The sequence below is a fragment of the Tyto alba genome, unplaced genomic scaffold (genome assembly GCF_018691265.1).
Source record: "Tyto alba isolate M040663 unplaced genomic scaffold, T.alba_DEE_v4.0 Super-Scaffold_23, whole genome shotgun sequence".
Taxonomy (NCBI): domain Eukaryota; kingdom Metazoa; phylum Chordata; class Aves; order Strigiformes; family Tytonidae; genus Tyto; species Tyto alba.
In genome coordinates, this window is record NW_024881297.1 from 29847874 (window position 1) to 29868433 (window position 20560).

The window sequence follows — 20560 nt, forward strand, 5'->3', positions numbered from 1 at the left end:
TACTGAGGCTTTTCTTCTAATTAGCAAGCCTGTTTAAGAGAAGAATTTACATATGTAACTTTTTATGAAACCATAAAGGCACAGCTGCTTTACAGGCTGTCGGTGCGTGCACGCGATGGCTACACGCTCTGCTGCTCTCAATATTGCAAAATACAACCTGAAATGATATTTTTACATGCACAAAATGAGGTGAATTCTATGGGGAGGAGGGTTAGAGGGCACCCCCTGGCCAGTGTTGTACTGATTTGCATGAGGATTAGTCTCCACATCCCCCTCCCCACTGGTTTTACTGGTTTCCTTTGGCTGGTGTCCTGGGCACTTGCCTCAACTCGCCCCGGTTCCCTTTAGGGGTGCAAGGGGACGAGATCCCCCCGGAACAGAAACCTCGTGGCTGCTGTGGTGACTCCTGGTGTTTCAAGATTTTTCACTTAAAATGGTTTTCTCCTCCCTTTTTTTGGCTTTTTGGGGGATTTCTTTGTTTTGGTTTTCTTTTTTTTTTTTTTTTTTTTTTTTTTTTTCCCCTTAGGGTGAGGTAGCCTCAACCCCGAAACGTTGGAGATTTGACCCAAACCCTTCCTTTATCATGGCTGGAAATGGGGAAAAAGGCGTTAGACCGCGGCAAACAGCAGAGAGCAACACAAACAAAAGCCCAGATCAACTTGTACTTTCCACCAAAATTTTTTTTTTTTATATCAACTGATGTTAAAAAATACAGACTTGTTTTACAAGAATAGCACCATTTTTTTTTTTTTGTTGTTGTATTATACATTAGCACTCCTGCTGGTGATACACAGGGGGAGGGCGGGGGGCGGGAGGGGATTTGTGATACCTGGATTCGTGAGATCCCTTTTGCAGGGAAGGGCCATCGTACCTGCCAGTTAGATTCCCACCTCCACCTGACCTAAAAAATAGGTCTTACAGGAAGAGAATAAATAAATAAGACCGTGGGGTTTTTTTTTTATTTCGCAGCCTGCCCAGACGGCGTTGGAAATCCGAGGCGGTGGTCCCCGACGGAAGGGCGTGAATCGAGGGGTCGTTGCAGCCATTCAGTGCAGAAGTTGTACGAGCGATTGGAAAGTACTCAGGTCCTCGGGGTGAGTTTGGTTTTTTTTTTTTTTTGGTATTTTTTTGTTGTTTTGTTTTTTTTTTTTTTTAAGTTTTCATTTACGGTATTGGGCTGGATTTAAAAAAAAAAAAAAAAAAAAAACAAAACCCAAAAACCACCAAACAAAACAAAACAACAACCAACAACAACAAACAAACACACAAATAAAACAATTCTTTTTACAAGAAGCAGACTGGGCCAATATCCACACCAAACTCCTGATCGGCTCCACCAATGTCCATAGGTGCAATATCTACAATGGGCAGGCGCGAGGTCTTCTGTGATCGGTACTCAATGACCGTCTTGCCCCATTTGCCAGTGTGTTTCTGGGGAGAAAACAGGGAGGGATGATGTTAGCAGACGCTCTTGAGCCCCCCCCCGAACCAACAGCAGCCTCGTGGGTTGAACCCCAACTCATTGGCTACGTCTTTCTCTCGCAGGCGCCCATGGGCTTACCGTGCAACCGTCCTCCAGGACACTGTACGTGAACCTGCTGTTGCCCTCGGCTCTGATCTCCACGTCGTTGGACCCTTGGATGAGGATGGCTTTCTTCAGGTTGCCCGTCTCCTCGTCCATGTAGGCGATGCTGTTCTTGCAGTGGTAAGTGACGTTCTGGGAGCCTTCGGTGGACAGGAGGCGGAGGAAGGTCATCTGGATGTTGGCGGTGTTGGGCGCCAGCTCTTCATCGCCGTAGCTAAACTGGAGGGAAGAGGCAAGATGTCAAAGCCTGCGAGTGTCACCACCGCCCCGTTTTCAACCACCTTTTGAGGGGACTTCCATACTTTATGTGCCCAGATAGATCAAAGGCCAAGTGACCCAACTCCAACAGCCAGTCCCTCATCTAACATCCATCAACATAACCCCAAGGAAGGACATCCCAACCCTCCAACCAGACACCCAACACCTTCCCCGGCTCAAGCTCCCTTCCCGCTCCTGGAGTGCGGCACCAGCTCAGGGGGCCACTTACGTGGAAACCGCCGTTAATGGTCTCTGCGAACCAGACGTGCTTCTTGTCTTTGGTCTTGCTGGTCCACCAGTTCTTCTTGGGGATGCTGCTGGGGTTGGGGTAGACGCAGGTCTCGCCCGTCTCCATGTTGCAGAAAACTTTGATGGCGTCCAAGGTGCAGCCCTGGTTGGGGTCGATCCAGTAGTCTCCTGCAGCAGGGAGGACAAACAGCGTGTGAATATTTTTGGAGGTCAAAGAGCATCGTGGACCTCGCTGTCCTCTTGGGGCTGGAGGAGAGGGACAGGAGAGGAGGAGGCAGGGATGGAGGCTCTTACCGCTCTTCCACTCGGGATGGCAAAGCTTGATGTCACGGCAGGTCCTGGCCGGGTTCTTCTTGGAGCCCTCGGGGCTGCGGATACTCTCAATCTGGTTGTTGAGGGACTTGAGCGTGGCGTCCACCTCGACGTCGTGCTGCCGCAGGCTGCCGGCGGCCTCGTCCGCCCGCATGTAGCGGATGGGGTCGGGACCCTTCTCCGTCTGACCCAGCCCGGCAAAAGCTGACATGTCGATGCCGGTGCCTGGGGGGCCGGGAGGACCGGGGGGACCTGGGTTTCCGGGAGGACCCTATGGGAGGAAGAAGATGCGATCCTGACGGGCTGCTCTGTGAGCTGGACACCCCCCCACACCCGCTTCCCCACCATCGACAGCCTTTGTACTCACCGCGGGACCTGGCTCGCCGCTTCGTCCGCGGGGGCCGGGGGGACCGATGGGGCCGGGCATGCCGTTGGAGCCATCCTTGCCAGAGGGGCCGACGGGGCCGGGAGGACCCTAGGAGAGACCCCCAGCGTTGGGAGGGTGGGTTAGGTCGTTGCAAGAAGGCAGGGAAGGTGCTAGGGAGCCGTTAGCTCCTGCCGTCAGCCGGTGAGGCAGGCAACTCGGGGCGGGGGGGAGCTTGAGGATGGAGGTGTCTCCCCTTCCTCTCATCTCCCCAAGCGCCATGGGCAGGACTTACCCTGGGACCGGAGGGACCCGCGGGACCAGCAGCACCTTGGTCTCCAGAAGGACCCTGAGGAGGAAGTGAGGAGGGGATGGGTACAGCTCCGTGGCCGGCACTGAGGGATGCTCAGCCCGAGCAAAACCTCTGCACGGGCTGGGGGGCTCTGCCCGTGGCCGCAGCCACCTTGAAGGAGCCGCACCCAGCTCAGCGGTGGTGCGGGCGGCCTGCGTGCTGCCGTCCCAAAACCAACACTTACGGGTGGTCCGGGAAGACCCTGCAGCCCGGTGAAGCCACGGTGGCCCTTCAGCCCTCTCTCTCCAGCTTCTCCCGTCTCACCCTTGTCACCGCGAGGCCCTTGGGGACCCTGGAAGGGGAGAAGAGGACGTTGTCAGGCCTCGGGGGGTCAGACCCCTGCCCACCGTGCCCCAGGACCCTTGTGCATCACACACGGGACACCCCGGTGGGCCCGGCCTCACTCACCGGCATGCCTCGAGCGCCAGCAGGACCGGAGGGACCCATGGGACCTTGCGCACCCTGGGGAGAGAAAAGCAGAGAGTCGAAAGGGGCCAGGAGCACGGGATGGTGGGGGGTGCCCTGCGCCTTTGGGGGCGTCCGAGCCAGCCCCACTGCCTGCGAGCTGCCCTGCTTGCAGCACCAGGAAATCCGGCACCGGGTGGGATCTTTAAATAACCTCAGCCCGAGCATCAGCGCCAAGTAACGATCTCTGCAAATAACTAGGCTGGCAGATTTTCCCTGGTTAAGCCTCCCGGTGCTTACAGCTCCCCGGGCAGCGCTTGTGCGGAGGCAGAGCCCGAACTGGGCTCTTGGTGCTCATGAATCCTCAGGAAGACGCTCGGAGCCGCTAACGGCACTCAGGGCACCACTGAATTAGCCACAGCCGCTAACGGCCCCCGCCTGGCTCTGCCAATTACTCTGAGTAGCTAATTGCTCCTGGGGGGGGCCACTGCTATTTCTTCCTTTATCTGCGCTGGGGGTAGTTCCTGTCTCCCCTAACAAGACCTCAAACCCAACGAGCCGTTTCCTTCGCCAACGTGCCGGCACTTACCGTCTCGCCTCTGTCTCCTTGTTTGCCGGTGGGACCGACGGGGCCGGGAGCGCCGGGGGCGCCGGGAGCGCCGGGGGCACCCACGGGACCAGTCTCGCCACGATCGCCCTGTGCCGAGGCAAGGGGATGATCAGACCCACGGGATTTTTGGCCGGGTGGGAGGGCGCGTGGATAATGAGCGCCGGGGGAAACACACGGGCAAGCTCACCTTCACGCCGGCTGCGCCGTCCCTGCCCGGGGGTCCGTCGGAGCCGGGGTTACCCTGGGAGAAGGAGAGGAGGGATTAAGTTTTGACCCCGAGGGGGAGCAGGACATGTGCAAACACCCCTCCCAAAGCAAAAACCGCTGGCAAAAAGGTGCTGGTGATCGCCGGGAGCTGAGCGACGGCGCAGGGCTCTCCAGCCGCGGGATCAGGAATGTTGGGGTTACACCGGGATCGTCCCGAGCCCGGCCTGGGTGGAAGCACCGTTCCCCTCCCTCTCCGTGCGCCGGCCTGCTGCCTACCTCACGCCCAGGTTCGCCAGCAGGACCTGTCAGACCGGGGGGACCCACGGGGCCGGGGGGGCCGCGGTCACCCGCAGAACCAGGTGCTCCTTGTTTCCCAGGTTCGCCCTAAATGAAGGAGGGGAAAAATTACAAAAAAAAAAAAAAAAAAAGGCCATGATAAAACGTGCACAAGTGGGAGAAATCCCAGTGCAGCCCTTCGTTGTGCTTCGTTTTAAGGCTGCCAGGCCTCTCTGCCCAAATAAGCTTCGGTTACTGCCCAGCCCCGATGCCACCGGCGGCTCCTGGTAGTTTTGCAAAACCCCAAACCACACCCAGAACTGGGGTCCTGGGGGTGCCTGAGCTGCACCCAAGGGGGTGGCTGGTGGCCCCGTGCCCAGCTCGTCGCAGCCCCACGGGGCTTCAGCAGCCTCTGAGCTGCCGCGCAGGGTTCAAAGCACCCAAATTCACGGGGCTGAGGTCGGGAAAGCCAAGTTGGGCTGATCCGAGAGCTCTTGGGGGGATGAGGCCGGGCCCAGGGGGGATGAAGGTGCTGAGCCCGGGGGGGTGACGACTCACCGATGGCCCCGGCAGCCCGGGGAAGCCTCTCTCACCACGCTGTCCGGGAAGCCCGACGATGCCGCGCTGTCCTGCCAAACCTTGGGGGCCGGGGGGACCGTCAGGACCCTGTGGGGAGGCAGAGCAGGGCGGGGATCAGACCCCATGGGGGGGGTGGCCCAGCGCCAAAGAAGCATGGAAGGAGGTGCCCTCACCCACCCCCACCCCCCCAAAAAAAAAACCATACTGCAGGGCCGTCCTCGCCAGGTTCGCCTTTCTCGCCGGGGGGACCGGCGGGGCCTTGGAGACCGGGGTCACCGGCACGGCCCGGGGGACCGGCGTCGCCGCGAGCGCCCTTGGGACCGTCTTTGCCAGCAGAGCCAGGGGGACCGGGGGGGCCTGGGTTACCCTGCGGGGGGAGGAAAGGGGGGTTAGTGCAAACAGAGGCGGCTTTTCCACTTCTATCGCCACATCCCGGTGCTGCTGGGGGCTCCGGGTCGGCTCCCGCGCTCGAAGACCCGCAGAAAATCCCCTTTTTGTGGGGTGATGAGCTGCCTGGTGTCACCCAGGGGCTCTTGAGCTCAGGGACTCGCCGCAAGCAGCATCTCCCGAGCCCCCAAACCCAGGGGTGAGCAACCTGGGCTGCCCCCAAGCGATCCCAGCAGCCCCCCCCCCAGGGATCCCGGGTGCTTCCAAGTGATCCTGGCTACCCCCGAGTGATCCTGGGCTGCCCCCAAGTGATCCCAGCAGCCCCCCCGGGAGATCCCGGGTGCCCCCAAGTGATCCCAGCACCCCCAAGTGATCCTGGGTGTTCCCAAGTGATCCCAGCAGCCCCCCCCAAAGAGATCCCGGGTGCTCCCAAATGATTCCAGCAGCCCCCCTGAGCGATCCCAGGTGCTCCCAAGTGATCCCAGCACCCCCAAGTGATCCTGGGTGTTCCCAAGTGATCCCAGCAGCCCCCCCCAGAGATCCCGGGTGCTCCCAAATGATTCCAGCAGCCCCCCCGAGCGATCCCAGGTGCTCCCAAGTGATCCCAGCAGCCCCCCCCAGAGATCCCGGGTGCTCCCAAGTGATCCCAGCAGCCCCCCCCCCCGAGCGATCCCAGCTGCCCCCCGACTCACATTAGGGCCGGGTGGTCCCACACGGCCGGCGGCGCCGGGGAATCCGGTGGCTCCCTGGGGAAGGAGAGGAGAAAGGCGGCTCAGACACTGCCCCGCACTCCCCCCAGCCCCCCCACCCCACCCCTGCAGCCCACCCCCCCATACTCACAGGGGGACCCTGAGCACCCCGGGCTCCTTTGGGACCAGTTACACCAGTTGGACCCTGGGAAGAGGAGGAAAACGGGTTAGAAACGTGCCAAGGGGAGCTGCAACACGCCTGTCAGGCGATGCTCCAAATTTCCTGGGGATAGGGACAACCCCCCCCCCCCGCTGTGGGGTTCGCCCCCTGTTTTGGGGTACCCACCTGCGGGCCAGGAGCGCCAGAGGGACCTTGGGGACCGGGGGCGCCAGCGTCACCCTTCTGCCCGGGCTCTCCTTGTTCGCCTTTGGCACCGGGTTGCCCGTCGGCACCCTGGGGGGAAGCGGCCGCCGTGAGCGGGTTGAGCCGACGCTGGAGCCGGGGACGGGACGGGGCCGGGGCCAAATACTCACCGGGGGGCCGGCAAATCCGGCGGGACCAGGAGCACCAGGCTCACCGCGTTCACCCTGCGGGGGAGAGAGAGGTGGGAGTGAAATGGGGACACACACACACACACACGGGGGGTGAAAGGCACCACCAGCACCTGGGGGGATGGCACTTACGGGGGCACCGCGGGCACCGGCAGCGCCGGATGGACCGGGAGGGCCGGATTCACCCTGGAAAAAAAAAAAAGATGGAGAGTTTAGGCGGGGGCTGGGGGGGGTGGGTGGCATCTCCCTCAGTCAGGAGCAGCCGAGGGGCTGCCTGGGCTCTCACCTTCTCGCCGTTGGGGCCAGCGGGGCCGGGGGGACCGATGGGACCCGTCAGACCCTACGGAGGAGAGATGGGTGAGGGCGAGGTCACCGCGAGCATCCCTCACCCCACGCCCGCCGTGTCCCCGCCCCACTTACGCGTGCGCCGTCCTTTCCGGGGGCTCCCTCGGGACCTTTCTCTCCGACATCTCCCTGTGGGGCAAGACAGAGGTGGGGTGAGCCGAGCTGAGACCTGACACTGCTCGGGACACCTCCGGCATCCGTCACTTACCCGGTCTCCCTTGGGACCGGCGATGCCGGCTGCTCCTCTCTCACCGGGCATTCCCTGCAGCCCTGGGGGACCCTGGGCGCCGTTGGGGCCGGCCGGTCCGGTTGCACCCTAAAGCAGAGCGAAGGTGCAGTTATCGGGGTGCCAACACACACCCCCCCCTCCGACACTGACCCCCAGTGTCACAGCTCCACTGGCGACACCGAACCACCAGGCCCTGTCCCCTCTTGTCACCCACCTTGGGTCCGTCGGTGCCGGGGGTGCCGGGGAGCCCGCGGGGACCTTGCAGCCCTTGTGCGCCGGGAGAGCCACGTTCACCGGGGAAGCCGCGTTCACCCTGGGGGGGGGGGGGACACACACATAGACAGGGTTAGGGAGAGGCCACGGTGAGGGTCACAAAATCCTTTGCATCCGCATCCCCGGGGAGAGTGGGCAGAGCATCCATCCCGCACCGCCCTGAAGGGACTGGGATGTACTGGGAGGAGAGGGCAGGGACAGGCTGCAGCAGAGGCTGAGCCAGCGGGACTGGGGGAGCCGACGGCCCTGGATGGGGGCGGCTGGGCTCTGCCAACCCCCTCGAGCCCCCCCAAACCCACCATGGGACAGGCATCCTGCCCCCGCAGCCGGGAGGACGGGTGATACTTACTCTGGGACCGACGAGACCGGGAGCACCGGCTTCTCCAGGAACACCCTGCGGCGGGGCGGGGGGGAATAAAAAAAAAAAAAAAAAGAGTTGGGGGTCATCCCTGGGGGCTGTTGGGGGTCCTGCCCCCCCCTTTGCAGCCAGGGGATGTCTGAGAGGAGGAAAAACAAGGCCTCACCTGATCTCCGGGTTTGCCGCTCTCTCCGGGGGGACCTGGTGGCCCGGGCAGCCCCTGGGAGGGGAAGGCAGCGGCGTTAGGGCAGCGGGACCCCCGGGGACTGGGGGCTCGGGGTCACCCATGAGCATCACCCCAACACCAGCACCCCAAAACCCCCCCTTCTACGTGCTCACCTGGAAGCCGGAGGGACCGGGGGCTCCTTGTTCTCCTCTCTCGCCCGCAGGGCCCTGCGGGAAGGACGGTGGTGAAGGACCCCAAAACCTCTCGGGGTTTGGGCTTCACCTGCCCCAAGATTTTGGGCAGAGCCAGAAGCATGGGGGGATCCCGAAATCCCCACGCCCCAACACCACGGGGGCTGGGGAGCGCGGAGGCTCCATCCCCAGCAGACCTGAGGTGGTGCTTTGCGCAGATCTGGGGGGGGCTGCAACCCCCAACCCCCATCCCCCCCCCACTTATTTCAAGCAGGTTTTGGCCCCGGCTGCAACACTCACAGCAGGTCCCGGGGGGCCGGCAGCTCCCGTCTCACCGTCCTTGCCAGGAAGACCCTACAGAGGAGAAATGCCCCCGTGCCTCAGTTTCCCCACCCAGGGACTGCGCATGCCTCAGGGGATGGCAATGGTGGAGCAACCCCAGGAGGTGTTTTTTGGGGGGGCAGTGAGGGAGGGAGAACAACTCACCCGCAGCCCCGGGGCACCGGGGAGTCCTTTCTCACCGGCTTTTCCAGGCTCGCCCTAAAGAGAGGGGAGAGAGGTGACGGTGACGGGCTCCGCGCCCGGGCTGCAGCCCCATTTTGGGTAGGAATTGGTCAATACTCACATTAGCACCTTTGGGACCGGGGAAACCCATCACGCCGGGCTGGCCGCGAGCACCCTGCGGGCCGGGGGGGCCGGGGCGGCCGTCCTCACCGGGAGCACCCTGGAAAGGAGGGGGACATCAGCGGGGACCTCGTCAGACCCCGGGAGGTGGGTGTGTCCCCATGCCACCCCCCCCCCCACCCCAGGGAGTGTCACTTACGGTCGGGCCAACTTTGCCTTGAGGACCAGCGTCACCTGGGCGGCCGGTGAGACCCTGCGGTGGAGGGAAGGAATTGGGGGGGGCTGTGGCAGACGGCCCCGAGGTGGGGGGGACGCTGAGCACCCCATCCTGCCCAGCTCCCGGCCACTGCTCTGGGCCTGGGGCTCACCCAGGGGGGCACGGGGGTCTGCCTAACCCCGCGACCATGGCGACTAACCCCAAAAAAGCATCTTCAGTCACCCCAAAGAGCATCTTCACCCCAAACAGCACCTTTGCTAACCCCAAATGCATCTTAACCAACCCCAAAGAGCATCTTAATTAGCACCAGGAAAGACGATTAACCCCAAAGAGCTTCTTAACCCCAAACACATCTTGACTAACCCCGAGGAACTTCTTAATTATCACCAAGGAGCATCTTTGCTAACCCCAAACTGCATCTTCACTAACTCCAACTGCACCTTTGATAACCCTGAAGAACATCTTAATTAGCAAAGAGCATCTTAACTAACCCTAAAGAGCATCTTAACTAATCCCAAAGAATTTCTTCATTAGCACCAAAGAGCGTCTTCATTAGCACCAAAGAGCATCTTAATTAGCACCAAAGAGCATCTTAATTAGCACTAAAGAGCAACTGAACCAACCTCAAAGAGCATCTTAATGCCAAAAAGCATCTTGGCTAACCCCAAAAGCACCTTATTGACCCCAAAACAACTTTAACTGATCCCCAAACAACTTTAACTGACCCCAAAAGCACCTTATTGACCCCAAATCCCCTTTAACCGACCCTAAAAGCACCTTCACCGACCCCCAAAGACCCCCCTCGCTGACCCCAGCAGGTCCCACCAGCGTCACCACTGTCCCCAGGTGGTCCTGCCCCAGCCAAGCCCCCCCTCCAAAGCAGGGGGGAGCCCCCCCCTCCCGCTCTGCCCCCCACGGGGGGGTGCAGGATCCGACCCCCCCGGCGCTTACCCTGGCTCCGGGCAGCCCAGGCTCTCCGGGGCGCCCGGGGTCACCGGTGGCTCCCTTGGGACCTGCGAGGCCGGCGGGGCCACGCTCGCCCGGAGCGCCCTGTGCGGGGCGGGAGGTGGGGGGAGAAGGGGTGAGTTTGGGGGGGTTCAAAGGGTGGTCACCCCCCCTGGACCCCCCACCACCCATGACCCCGACATCCCACCTTGGGTCCAGCCAGCCCATCCTGCCCGGGGAAGCCGCGATTGCCGGGAGCACCCTGTGGAGGAAGAGGAGGAGGAGGAGTGAAGTCGGGGGGGGGAATTGGGGGGAGCAGCACCTTGCTGGGGGGGTGCGGGGGGGGGGGGGAGGGCCACGCACCCTCTCTCCAGGTGGTCCCACGGGGCCGGCAGCACCGGGTTCACCGCGGGCTCCTCTCTTGCCTTCCTCACCAGCCGGCCCGGGGGCACCTTGGGGTCCTGCAGGTCCCTGAGGAAGAGGAGGAAAAGGGGTCATGAGAAACCTTCCTCCCCCGCAGCGTGCTGGGGAGGGCGGGGGGGGCCCTGCCTGCATCCCCGCCCCCTCCTCCCCCCCCCCAATAAATCACAGACCCCAGGGGTGCTGAACAGGAGCCCCTCACCGTGCCACGTGTCCCGCCGGCGCCGGGGCTCGGCGGCCACCGCGGCGGGGATCCGGCCCGGCACATTGAGGCTGGTTAATGAAGCGAGGGGGGAATGTCCCCGGCGAAAGGGGGGGGGGTCACACACACGCGCACACACACACGAACACAGCGGCTATTGTTCCCCTGCGGGAGGGGGGACGCTGCCCCTCGAGGGGCCTCGTTAGGGGAAGAGGTTCGTTAGATGCCGATGAGACGCTCCAGGCCCGGATGGGGAGCGAGGGGCTGCGGGATGGACCCCCAGCTGCGGTGGGGGGGGGGGATGCTGGATGTGACCCCCCTCCTCCGCCCCACCGACTCACCGTCTCGCCTTTCGGCCCCTGTTCGCCTTTGAAGCCCGCGATGCCGGGTTCTCCCTGGGGAGCGAGAGGGTGGTGGGGGACGAGGCCGCAGTGTCCCCGCGGCTGTCCCCGTCCCCGGTCCCTTCGCCAGGCCCTGGCCCCGTCCCTGTGTCCAACTTCTTGCCTGGCCCCCTCCCCTCCCCGTCCCCATCCTGGCCCTGGCCCCATCCCTGGCCCCAACTCAGCTTTAGCCTCACCTTCACTCCCATCCCCACCCTGGCCCCATCCTCTCCCCATCTTCATTCCCATACCCCATTCCTGCTCCCATTCTTGTCCCCAAGCCCACCCCCACCTCCGTCCCCACCCCATCCCTGTCTCCTTTCCTGTGCCCATCCTCATCCCCGTCCCCCCCTTCCTGTCCCCATCTGTCTCCACTCCTGCCCCCATCCCCGTCCCCATCCCTTTCCTCATCCCCACTTCCATCCCAGTCCTCTTACCTGTCCCTATCCCCACCTCATCCCTGCCCCAACCCTGTCCCCATTTTCAGCCCCATCCCTGTCCTCATCCCTTTTCCTCTCCCCCATTCCTATCCTCATTCCTGACCCCAACCTCAACCCTGTCCTTGTGCCCATCCCCATCCTCGTCCCCATCATCCCTGTCCCCATCCCTTTCCTCATGCCCATCTCCATCCCAGTCCTCTTACCTGTCCTTGTCCCCACCTCATCCCTGTCCCCATTCCATCCCCATCCCTGTCCCTATCCCCATCCCTGTCCCTATCCCCATCCCTGTCCCCATCGTGTTTCCATCCCTGTCCCATTCTATCCCTGTCCCCATCCCAGTCCTCTTACCTGTCCTTGTCCCCACCTCATCCCTGTCCCCATCCTGTCCCCACCCCTGTCCCTATCCCCACCCCTGTCCCATTCCATCCCTGTCCCCATCCCGTCCCCACCCCGTCCCCATCCCCATCCCTGTCCCATTCCATCCCTATCCCTATCCTCATCCCCATCCCTGTCCCCACCCCGTCCCCACCCCGTTCCCATCCCCATCCCTGTCCCCATCCTGTCCCCATTGTGTCTCCATCCCTGTTCCCATCCCTGTCTCCATCCCAGTCCTCTTACCTGTCCTTGTCCCCACCTCATCCCTGTCCCCACTCTGTCCCCATCCCTGTCCCCACCCTGTCCCCGTCCCCATCCCCACCCCGTCCCCACCCCATCCCCGTCCCCACCCCGTCCCCACCCCGTCCCCATCCCCATCCCTGTCCCATTCCATCCCCGTCCCCGTCCCCAGTGGCCCCTTTGGGGACCAGGAGCGGGTGACCTGGGAGTGACCCGAGGGCGACTGGGGAGGACCCGCAAGGGCTCTGGGAGCGGGGGCGTGGCCTGGGGGAGAACGGGCGTGGCCTGCTCCGGAGTGGGTGGGGCAAGCTGTCAGCGGGCGGGGCGTGCTGCCGGTGGGCGGGGTCAGGCGGCAGTGGGCGCGGCCAGGGCCGCGGTCCCCATCTCGGGGGGCTCTCGGGGGGCTCTCGGGGGGCTCTTACCGTCTGTCCCTTGGGTCCCAGCGGGCCGGTGGCTCCCTGGGGGCCGGGCGGGCCGCGGGGGCCGGGGAAGCCCGGAGCGCCGGCGATGCCGGGGGCACCCTGTGGGCAGCCGGCCGTGTCCCCCAGCGTCCCCATGTCCCCCGTGTCCCCCCGCCTGCCCCAGCGGCCCCGTGTCCCCCGTGTCTGCCAGCGTCCCCACGTCCCCCCAGCATCTCGTGTCCCGCAGGGTCCCCACAGCCCCCAGCGACCCCACGCCCCCCAGCACCCTCCCCAGCGTCCCCCAGCACCCCCACAACCCCCCATCATCCCGTGTCCCCCAGCACCCTCCCCAGCGTCCCCCAGCACCCTCCCCAGCGTCCCCCAGCATCCCCACACCCCTCAGCATCCCTATATCCCCCATGCATCCAACCTCCAGCATCCCCAGTGTCCCCCAGCACCCTCCCCAGTGTCCCCCAGCATCCCCACAACCCCCCAGCATCCCCAGTGTCCCCCAGCACCCTCCCCAGTGTCCCCCAGCATCCCCACAACCCCCCAGCATCCCCAGTGTCCCCCAGCACCCCCACACCCCTCCGTGTCCCCATGTCCCCCAGCATCCCACATCCCCCAGCATGCCCCAGCATCTCCCAAACCCCCCCCCGCCCCCGCATCTGCTCCGATCCCCCAGCATCCTCCCACAGCCCCGTGTCCCCCAGGGTCCCCAAATCCCAGCTCAGCCCCTCCCCACACCCCTCCCGACCCCCGGGCCCCCCCTCCCAGGGGCTCAGGACACCCCGTCCCCCTCCCCAGCCATACTCACCGCCGAGCCCTTCGCGCCGGGGATGCCGTCAGTCCCTGGGTTACCCTAAAAGAAGACACCGCTGAGCCTGGCTCTGCTCCCCGTGCCTCAGTTTCCCCACCGCCAAGCAGAGGATGACCCCCTTCCCCCCTCCCAGGCTCGGCCCCATCCCCGGGGCTCCCAGGCCAGGGGACACGAGGGGACAAGCCACTGTGCCATGGCGGGGTTGGGGGGACACACACGGACACACACTTACGGGGGCGCCGGCAGGGCCAGGAGAGCCGGGGGTGCCGGATTCACCGCGGGGGCCCTGGGCACCCTCGGGACCCCGTGCGCCGGTGGGACCAGCTTCACCCTGGAGGGAGGAACGATGAGGTGAGGGCGGGGGGGCGCAGCCGGTGCCGTGCCTCAGTTTCCCCCGCTGAGAGCCGCCCCTTCCCCCTTACCTTCGAGCCGGGGGCGCCGGGGAAGCCGGGGGCTCCAGCTGGGCCGACAGGTCCCTGGGGGCGAGAAGAACGTGAGGGTCTGCTCAGGGTTTGGGGGGCCCTGGGGGACCCCACTGTCCCCCCCATGGGGTGACACGGCAGCCCGGGAAGGGGCCAAGCAGCCCTTTACTTACAGGGGGTCCAGCTGGGCCGGGGAGACCGTCGTTGCCACGAGCACCCTGTGGGGGGGGAGATGGTGGCGGGAATCATGGGGGGGGGGCACCGCGGGGGGACAGGGGACCCCCTCCTGCCAGCAGCCCCCCCGCCACCGGGGTGCCACCGGGCACCCGGGTGGTGTCACACTCACCGCAGCACCGGAGGGGCCGGGACGTCCTCTCTCACCGGGCAGCCCACGGGGACCCTGGGGAGGGGGGGGACACACACAGGGCGGTGGGTCAGGCTCTGTGGCGCCCAGCCTGGAGCTGGGGGATGGGCAATACACCCCCCCCCCTCCCCGCGCCTCGCCCGTGCCTCAGTTTCCCCCATTTCCCAGCTCAAAGACTCACCATGGGGCCGGGGGAGCCGTTCTCGCCGGGGGAGCCGGATTCGCCCTGAGGGGGAAGGGCAGAGAGGGTGAGCCCTGGAGTGTAGCCCCCTGCCCCCCCCGCCCCGCGCCCCGACGCCACGGGGATGGTCACCCCGCCAGCCCTGACACCATGGGGATGGTCACCCCACATTTACCTTGGCTCCAGGAGCTCCTGCCTCTCCTTTGGCACCATCCAAGCCGGGATAGCCCTGGGGACAAAGAGATGGGGGGTAGAGGGGGGGGGTGTCACCCTCTGTGCCACTGGGTGACAGGGCCACCCTGGGGGGGGACACACACGTGCTTACCCGGTGGCCTTTCACTCCGGGGAGGCCGGGTGTCCCGGGGAAGCCACGAGCACCCTGCAAACGAGCGGAGAGAAAAAGGGTTGGGGGCGAAGTGGGGGACGCGGGGGGGGTCTCCATCCCCCGGGGGGAGGCGGGGGGCTGGATCCAGCTTTACCTGGGGGCCGGGGGGGCCACGCTCGCCGGATTTGCCAGGTTTGCCAGTCTCGCCCTGCAGGGCAAATTGAGAATAAAATCACCCTCTGGCTGGAGCCACTGCTGCAACGAGCGGCCCGTTCTCAGCCGGGCTTTGCCGGGAGGTGCCGGCGCGGCAAAGGACTCACGTCATCACCGGGTTTTCCGGGAGGTCCCGGGGGTCCCCGGGGACCCATCGGACCCTAAAGGGGACAGAGAGGCAGCGGGTGAGCGGGAGCTGGTGGGGGGCATGTCCCCAAGGTGGGGAAAGTGGGGGGGGGATGACACATGGAGGAGGGGGGGACACACTCACAGCAGCGCCGGGCTCGCCAGGCTCACCGGGGTTGCCTTGAAATCCTTGGGGACCCTGGAAAGGAGACGGTGGCATCAGCGGGGTGGTGGGTGCTCACCCAGAGACCCCCGAGCTTGGGGGGGCGGGGGGGGGGCGGGGATACTTACGGGAGCTCCGGAAGGGCCGGGGGGGCCACGGGGTCCCATGGGGCCCTGGGGGGGCGGGAGACAACAGTGTCACGGTGGTGGTGGGGTGAGGTGTCCCCCCCAGAATGGGGACAGCCCCCACCACCGGTGATACGGGCTGTTCCAAGGTGACACTGGCCGCCATGTCCCCCTGGGGTGCGTGGGGGGCTTGAGGGGGGGCCCCAAATCTGAGGCGGGGGGGGGGAGGGGGAGGCCCTTACCATGGGTCCCTGCATGACGCCCATCTGCGCGCCTCCAGCCTTCTCGTCGAAGCCGCCTGCCATCTGAGCTGCGAAGTTCTGCAAGGGGAAGGGGGCTGAGCGCGCCCGTCCCCCCAAAACCCCCTTGTTTCACCCCAAAAAAAGCTTCCTGATACTCACCCCACCGAGGCCGGGGGGGCCAGGAGGTCCAGGGGGACCAGGGGGGCCGGGATTTCCAGGGGTGCCGGGTTCTCCATCCCTCCCCCGGGGGCCAGGAGCACCCTGGGAGGGGGGGGGGGCGGGTAGGGAAGAAAAAAGGGGGGTCATCCATGCGGTGAGCGTGACAGTTCTCTGCAGCACCCCACCAGTGCTGGGGGGGGGTGCTGGGGCTGGGGGTACATTTTTACCTTCTCCCCCTTCTCACCACGGTCCCCTCGTTGTCCCTGCTCACCCGCCGGGCCCTGTGAGAGGAGGGGGGGGGGGGTGTCAGATCTCCCCCCACACCCCCCGACCCCCCCCCAATCCCCCCCCTAACCCCCTCCCACAAATATTCCAGCAATGTGCCCGGAGAAACGATGATGATGATGATGAAGATGATGATGATGATGATCCCCCACCTGCGGTCCCGGAGGCCCTCGGGGTCCTACGACCTGGGGGACACACACACACACACACAAGGGTGGGGTGAGGTGGGTGCAAACGGGAACCCCACCCCCCCCAAATCACCCCAACAGCAGGTGTGTCCCCCCCCCGTTTTGGGGGGGGGTGTCCCCAGCACACGCCCTAAACTTACATCTTTAATGTCACCGGGTTCACCCTTCTGCCCCTGCGAGGCAAAGCATGGGGTGAGCCAAGGGGGGGCGCACCCAGACCTCCCCCCCCTCCAAATTTCTCCCCCCCTCTCCCCCCCAGATGACAAACCCCGCCAAGAGGTAACAACCCCCCCCTAGGAGGTGACAAACCCCCCCGGGAGGTGACAACCCCAGAGCTGCTTTCCCCATGCAGGTGCTCAGGGGTCCTGCATTGAGTGTGTGCCCCCCCCCCCCCATCCCCCCATTTTGGGGGAAAATCTCAGGATTTTGGGAGCCCGGGATGGGGTGGGACACACACACACCAGCCTCACCTTGGGGCCAGGTTGCCCTGTTGGAAAAACAAAGAAATAAAGAGAAATTAGAGGGAGGACGGGCTGGGGGGGGGTGGTGTGTGGAGAAAAACATGAGGTGCCTCTGTCCCCAGCCTGGGGGGGTGGTGATGTTCCTGGGGGGGCTGTGGGGCCAAACCGGGGGGGCACAGGAGTGCTGGGGCTCCCCCGAAGCAGGGTGGCGGGGTACGCAAAGCGGGGTTCAGCATGCAGGAGCAAGGCCATGCGGTTTTTTTGGGGGGGGGGGGTGCTCAACCCTTCACACACACACACACCCCCCCAAGAGGGGGCAGGGAAGGGTTAAAAAAGGCAACTTTGGGAGTTTGGGGGTTTTGGGGTCACAACCCTTCCTGGGGGGGGGGGGTGGGGGGTGGTGCTTTTCCATCATTCTGGGTGAATTATCACAGTTTGGGGGATGGAAACCCCATTTAAACGTCCCTTTTGCTGGGATGCCTGAGGTGGGGGGGGGGGGGGCAGTCTATGGCCACGGTCCCCCCAGCATCACCCCCCTACACCCCAAATCCCTTTTATATAAAAAAAAAAAAAAAAGAAAATCACCCCAAAAATGAAAACCACCCCAAACCCCTCCTGGCTTTGAAACCACCTGCCAGTTGGGGTTTAAAAAACAAAAAGTCAAAACAAACCAAACCAGGATTATTTCCACCCTGGGATGATTTCTTTTTCCTTTTTTTTTTTTTTTTTTTTTTTTTACCCCCCCTGGGGAGGAGGGGGGGCAAGTTGCCTTTTCCCTGGGGCTCCCCCATGGATGTTTCCCCCCCCCCCCCCTGCCTCCCCGCCGCCGCCAGCCCCTCTCCAAAGCCCATCCATGGGGCTGGGTAATTTATTTATTAATTAAAGGGAGAGAATAAATAAATTACAACCGCTGGGCTGGTCAGTGGGACATATGGGGCAGCACTCTCCGAAGGGGATTTCGGGGCTGGGGCAGTCCCGCAGCTCCTCGCAGATGATCTCGTCGCAGAGGACGGTCCCCGTGTCGCACACGCAGATCCGGCACGGCTCCGGTTTCCATACGTCCTTATCGCTATAGGTCTGCCCGTCCTGCAGGCAGCTGCCCGCCTCGGCTGTGGGGAGAAGGTTTTGGGGGGGGGGGGGGGGGGGAAGGAAGGGGTGCAGCAGGTGGGGATGCGTCACCCCCCCCCCATTGCCTGGGGAGGGGGGGGGGGGGGGTGAGGGTGGCGGGGGACCGCAGTCGCCCATGATGGAGGTGGTGGAATTGCCACCGTACTCCATCATGGGGGGGGGGACACCCCCCCCCTAAATCCCCTGTTAGTTTTTGGGGAGGAGGAGGAGCGCCCCCCCCCCCCCCCCCCCCCCCTTCCTGAGGGGTCCCGGAGAAGCGGGGTGGGTAGCTCAGCGAGGGGTTTCCAGCATCCCATTCCCCCCACCCCACCCCGGTGGCACTCGCTGTCCCCCTCTCTTTGGGGTACTCGGGGGGTCCCCACACCTCCAGTGGGACGTTGGGCAGCGTCTCCAGTGTCCCCCAGGGTCCCTGGAGGGGGGTTGGGAGGGGGGGGGGGGGCCCTGGTATCCCCAGGCCGCACCCCCCAGCTCCCCCAGAGTTGCCCCAGGGTCACCGGGATGTGTCCCAGTGTCCCCCCAGGAGACACCCCGGTGCCCTCGGGAGTGCCCAGGTGACCCCAGGATGCACCCCAGGGTCCCCAGGAGGTGCCCAGGTGTCCCCAAGATGTGTCCTGGTGTCCCCCAGGAGGTACCTCGGGGTCCCCAGGAGGTGCCCAGGTGTCCCCGGGATGTGCCCCAGGGTCCCCAGGAGGTGTCCAGGTGTCCCCAGGAGGTGCCCAGGTGTCCCCAGGACGTGCCCCAGGGTCCCCAGGATGCACCCCAGGGTCCCCGGGAGGTGCCCAGGTGTCCCTGGGTGGTGCCCTGGTGTCCCCAGGGACCTTGGGATGTGCTGCGGTGGTCCCAGAAGATGTCCCCAGGGTCCCCGGAACGTGCCCCAGGGTCCCTGGGATGTCACCCAGGATCCCCAGGAGATGCCCTGGTGTCCCCAGGGTCCCTGGGATGTTCTCTGGTGTCCCCCAAGGTGCCCAGGACATCCTCCAGCACCCCCCCAGGAGCTACCCCAGGGCTGGACCTCAGTGTCCCCAGGCTGGACCCCCCCGTCCCCAGCTGCACCCTGTGTCCCCAACGGGACCCCATGTCTCAGGCTGGACCCTGCTGTCCCCAAGCTGCCCCCCATGTCCCTGGGCTGTTTCCTGCTATCCCAGAGTGTACCCCACGTCCCCAGGCTGTCCCCCACTGTCCCCACACTGTAACCTGCTGTCCCCAAGCTGCACCTCGCTGTCCCATCTGTACCCCATGGTCCTAATGCTGTGTGTGTGTCCCCCCCCCATCCCAGGCTGCCCCCCAGTGTCCCCACGGTGTCCCCCACTCTCCTGCTGTCCCCCAGTGTCCCACGCTGTCACTCACACCCCAGGCTGTCCCCCCCACTATCCTTAAACTTTCCCCATCCATCCCACACTGTCGTCCCCCCCCCCTCACGCTGTCCCCCAGTGTCCCCACGCTGTCCCCCACTCTCCTTCTGCTGCCTCCCAGTGTCCCCACGCTGTGTCACCCCCCCCACACCCCATGCTGTCCCCCCCCCACTACCCTGAAACTTTCCCCCCTCCATCCCACGCTGTCCCCCAGTGTCCCCACGCTGTCCCCCCACTCTCCTTGTGCCGCCCACCCCTCAACCCACGCCGCACCCCCCCCCACTACATTCAAACTTTCCCCCCCCTCCATCCCACGCCCTCCCCCTCCATCCCACGCTGCCCCCGCTCTGTGCCACGCTGTCCCGCGGTGCCCCACGCTGTCCCCCCGTACCCCACGCTGTCCCCCCGTGTCTCCAGCCTCTCCCCCCCCACGCACACTTTTCCCGCCATCCCGCAGCTCCCCTCGGGTTGGGGGGGGGTGGGGGGGTGGGTGTTTTGCCGTGGGTCAGGACCGGAGTTGGGGTGGGGGGGGGGGTGTGGGGGGGGGGAGGGGGTGGTCGCTACTCACGGAGGTCTCGGTCCTGCGCGGCGACGGCGGCGAGGAAGAGGATGGCGAGGCCGGCGGCGAGGCGGAGCGGGCGGCGGCCGGGCATGGCGAGGCGGCGGAGCCCCTCACCGTGCGTCGGGCCGAGCAGTGCCCGCGCCGCCCCGCCGCCGCGTATATGTCCCGGCGCGGCCCCCCGGGCCGTGTAACCCGAGCCGGGCCGGCCCCCCCGGCCCTCCTCCGGCCCGGCACCGGCGGCCAGGGAGGGAGGGACTGGGGGGGGGGGGACACACGATGGGGCTGTGGCCCCCCCCCTCCCCACACCCCCCACACACCCCCCCCCGGGACGGCCCCAGCCCGGCTGTGGGGAGCTGCGAGGTGAGACACACACCCCCCCCCCCATCACATCCTGGGGGTCCTGGAGCGTGAGACACACCCCCACACACACCCCCCCACACACACCCCCCCACACACACCCCACACACCCCAACCCCCCCCCACACACCCACACACACACTTCCATCCCGGGGGGGCTCAGGAAGACTGAGACACACACACACACCCCCATCCCATCCCATCCCGAGGGTCCCAGATCCCGCCCTCCCCCCCCTCATCATTCCTTTACATCCCAGAGGGTTGAATCCCCACTCCCAGGGGGTCGCTGGGGGCTGCGACACCCCCCCCCCCCTCCATTCTGGGGGTCCTGGGAAGATTGAGACACGCACATACACACACCCCCCCCCCCATTCCATCCCATCCCATGCCGGGGGTCCTGGGGGGCTGAGCCCCCCACTCCATCCCCGGGACCCCGGGGAGCTGACAGCCCCCATC

General features: G+C 64.9%; 1 protein-coding gene across 2 annotated transcripts; it reads right to left on the reverse strand.

Annotated features, from left to right (window-relative positions):
• Nucleotides 1-1205: 1205 nt before the first annotated feature.
• COL2A1 (collagen type II alpha 1 chain) lies at nucleotides 1206-19890 on the reverse strand. Of its 2 annotated transcripts, XM_042796777.1 has the most exons (54): nucleotides 19754-19890; nucleotides 17614-17814; nucleotides 16715-16731; nucleotides 16385-16417; nucleotides 16209-16241; nucleotides 15999-16052; nucleotides 15772-15873; nucleotides 15613-15690; nucleotides 15374-15418; nucleotides 15228-15281; nucleotides 15064-15117; nucleotides 14898-14951; nucleotides 14744-14797; nucleotides 14594-14647; nucleotides 14419-14463; nucleotides 14220-14273; nucleotides 14047-14091; nucleotides 13874-13927; nucleotides 13684-13782; nucleotides 13449-13493; nucleotides 12653-12751; nucleotides 11137-11190; nucleotides 10537-10644; nucleotides 10382-10435; nucleotides 10180-10278; nucleotides 9211-9264; nucleotides 9013-9111; nucleotides 8874-8927; nucleotides 8688-8741; nucleotides 8370-8423; nucleotides 8197-8250; nucleotides 8022-8066; nucleotides 7614-7712; nucleotides 7379-7486; nucleotides 7246-7299; nucleotides 7112-7165; nucleotides 6958-7011; nucleotides 6808-6861; nucleotides 6620-6727; nucleotides 6425-6478; nucleotides 6277-6330; nucleotides 5403-5564; nucleotides 5177-5284; nucleotides 4619-4726; nucleotides 4323-4376; nucleotides 4115-4222; nucleotides 3529-3582; nucleotides 3305-3412; nucleotides 3064-3117; nucleotides 2772-2879; nucleotides 2387-2675; nucleotides 2073-2260; nucleotides 1562-1804; nucleotides 1206-1431 (listed from the first exon to the last, which is right to left on the reverse strand). In XM_042796777.1, the coding sequence occupies exons 1-54, from the start codon at nucleotides 19836-19838 to the stop codon at nucleotides 1285-1287; spliced, it is 4458 nt and encodes a 1485-aa protein (XP_042652711.1). In that variant the 5' UTR covers nucleotides 19839-19890; the 3' UTR covers nucleotides 1206-1284. The 2 variants fall into 2 exon arrangements, with proteins under 2 accessions (XP_042652711.1, XP_042652712.1); XM_042796778.1 differs by lacking the exon at nucleotides 17614-17814 and having other exon boundaries at nucleotides 19754-19889.
• Nucleotides 19891-20560: the final 670 nt, after the last annotated feature.

Coding starts and splice junctions, on each gene's coding strand:
- COL2A1 (XM_042796777.1), bottom strand. CDS start 19,838: ATGCCCGGCCGCCGCCCGCTCCGCCTCGCCGCCGGCCTCGCCATCCTC. Junction 6,479..6,619: donor CTGGCGCTCCTGGCCCGCAG/GTGGGTACCCCA, acceptor TCCTCTTCCCAG/GGTCCAACTGGTGTAACTGG. Junction 3,118..3,304: donor AGGGTCTTCCCGGACCACCC/GTAAGTGTTGGT, acceptor CTTCCTCCTCAG/GGTCCTTCTGGAGACCAAGG.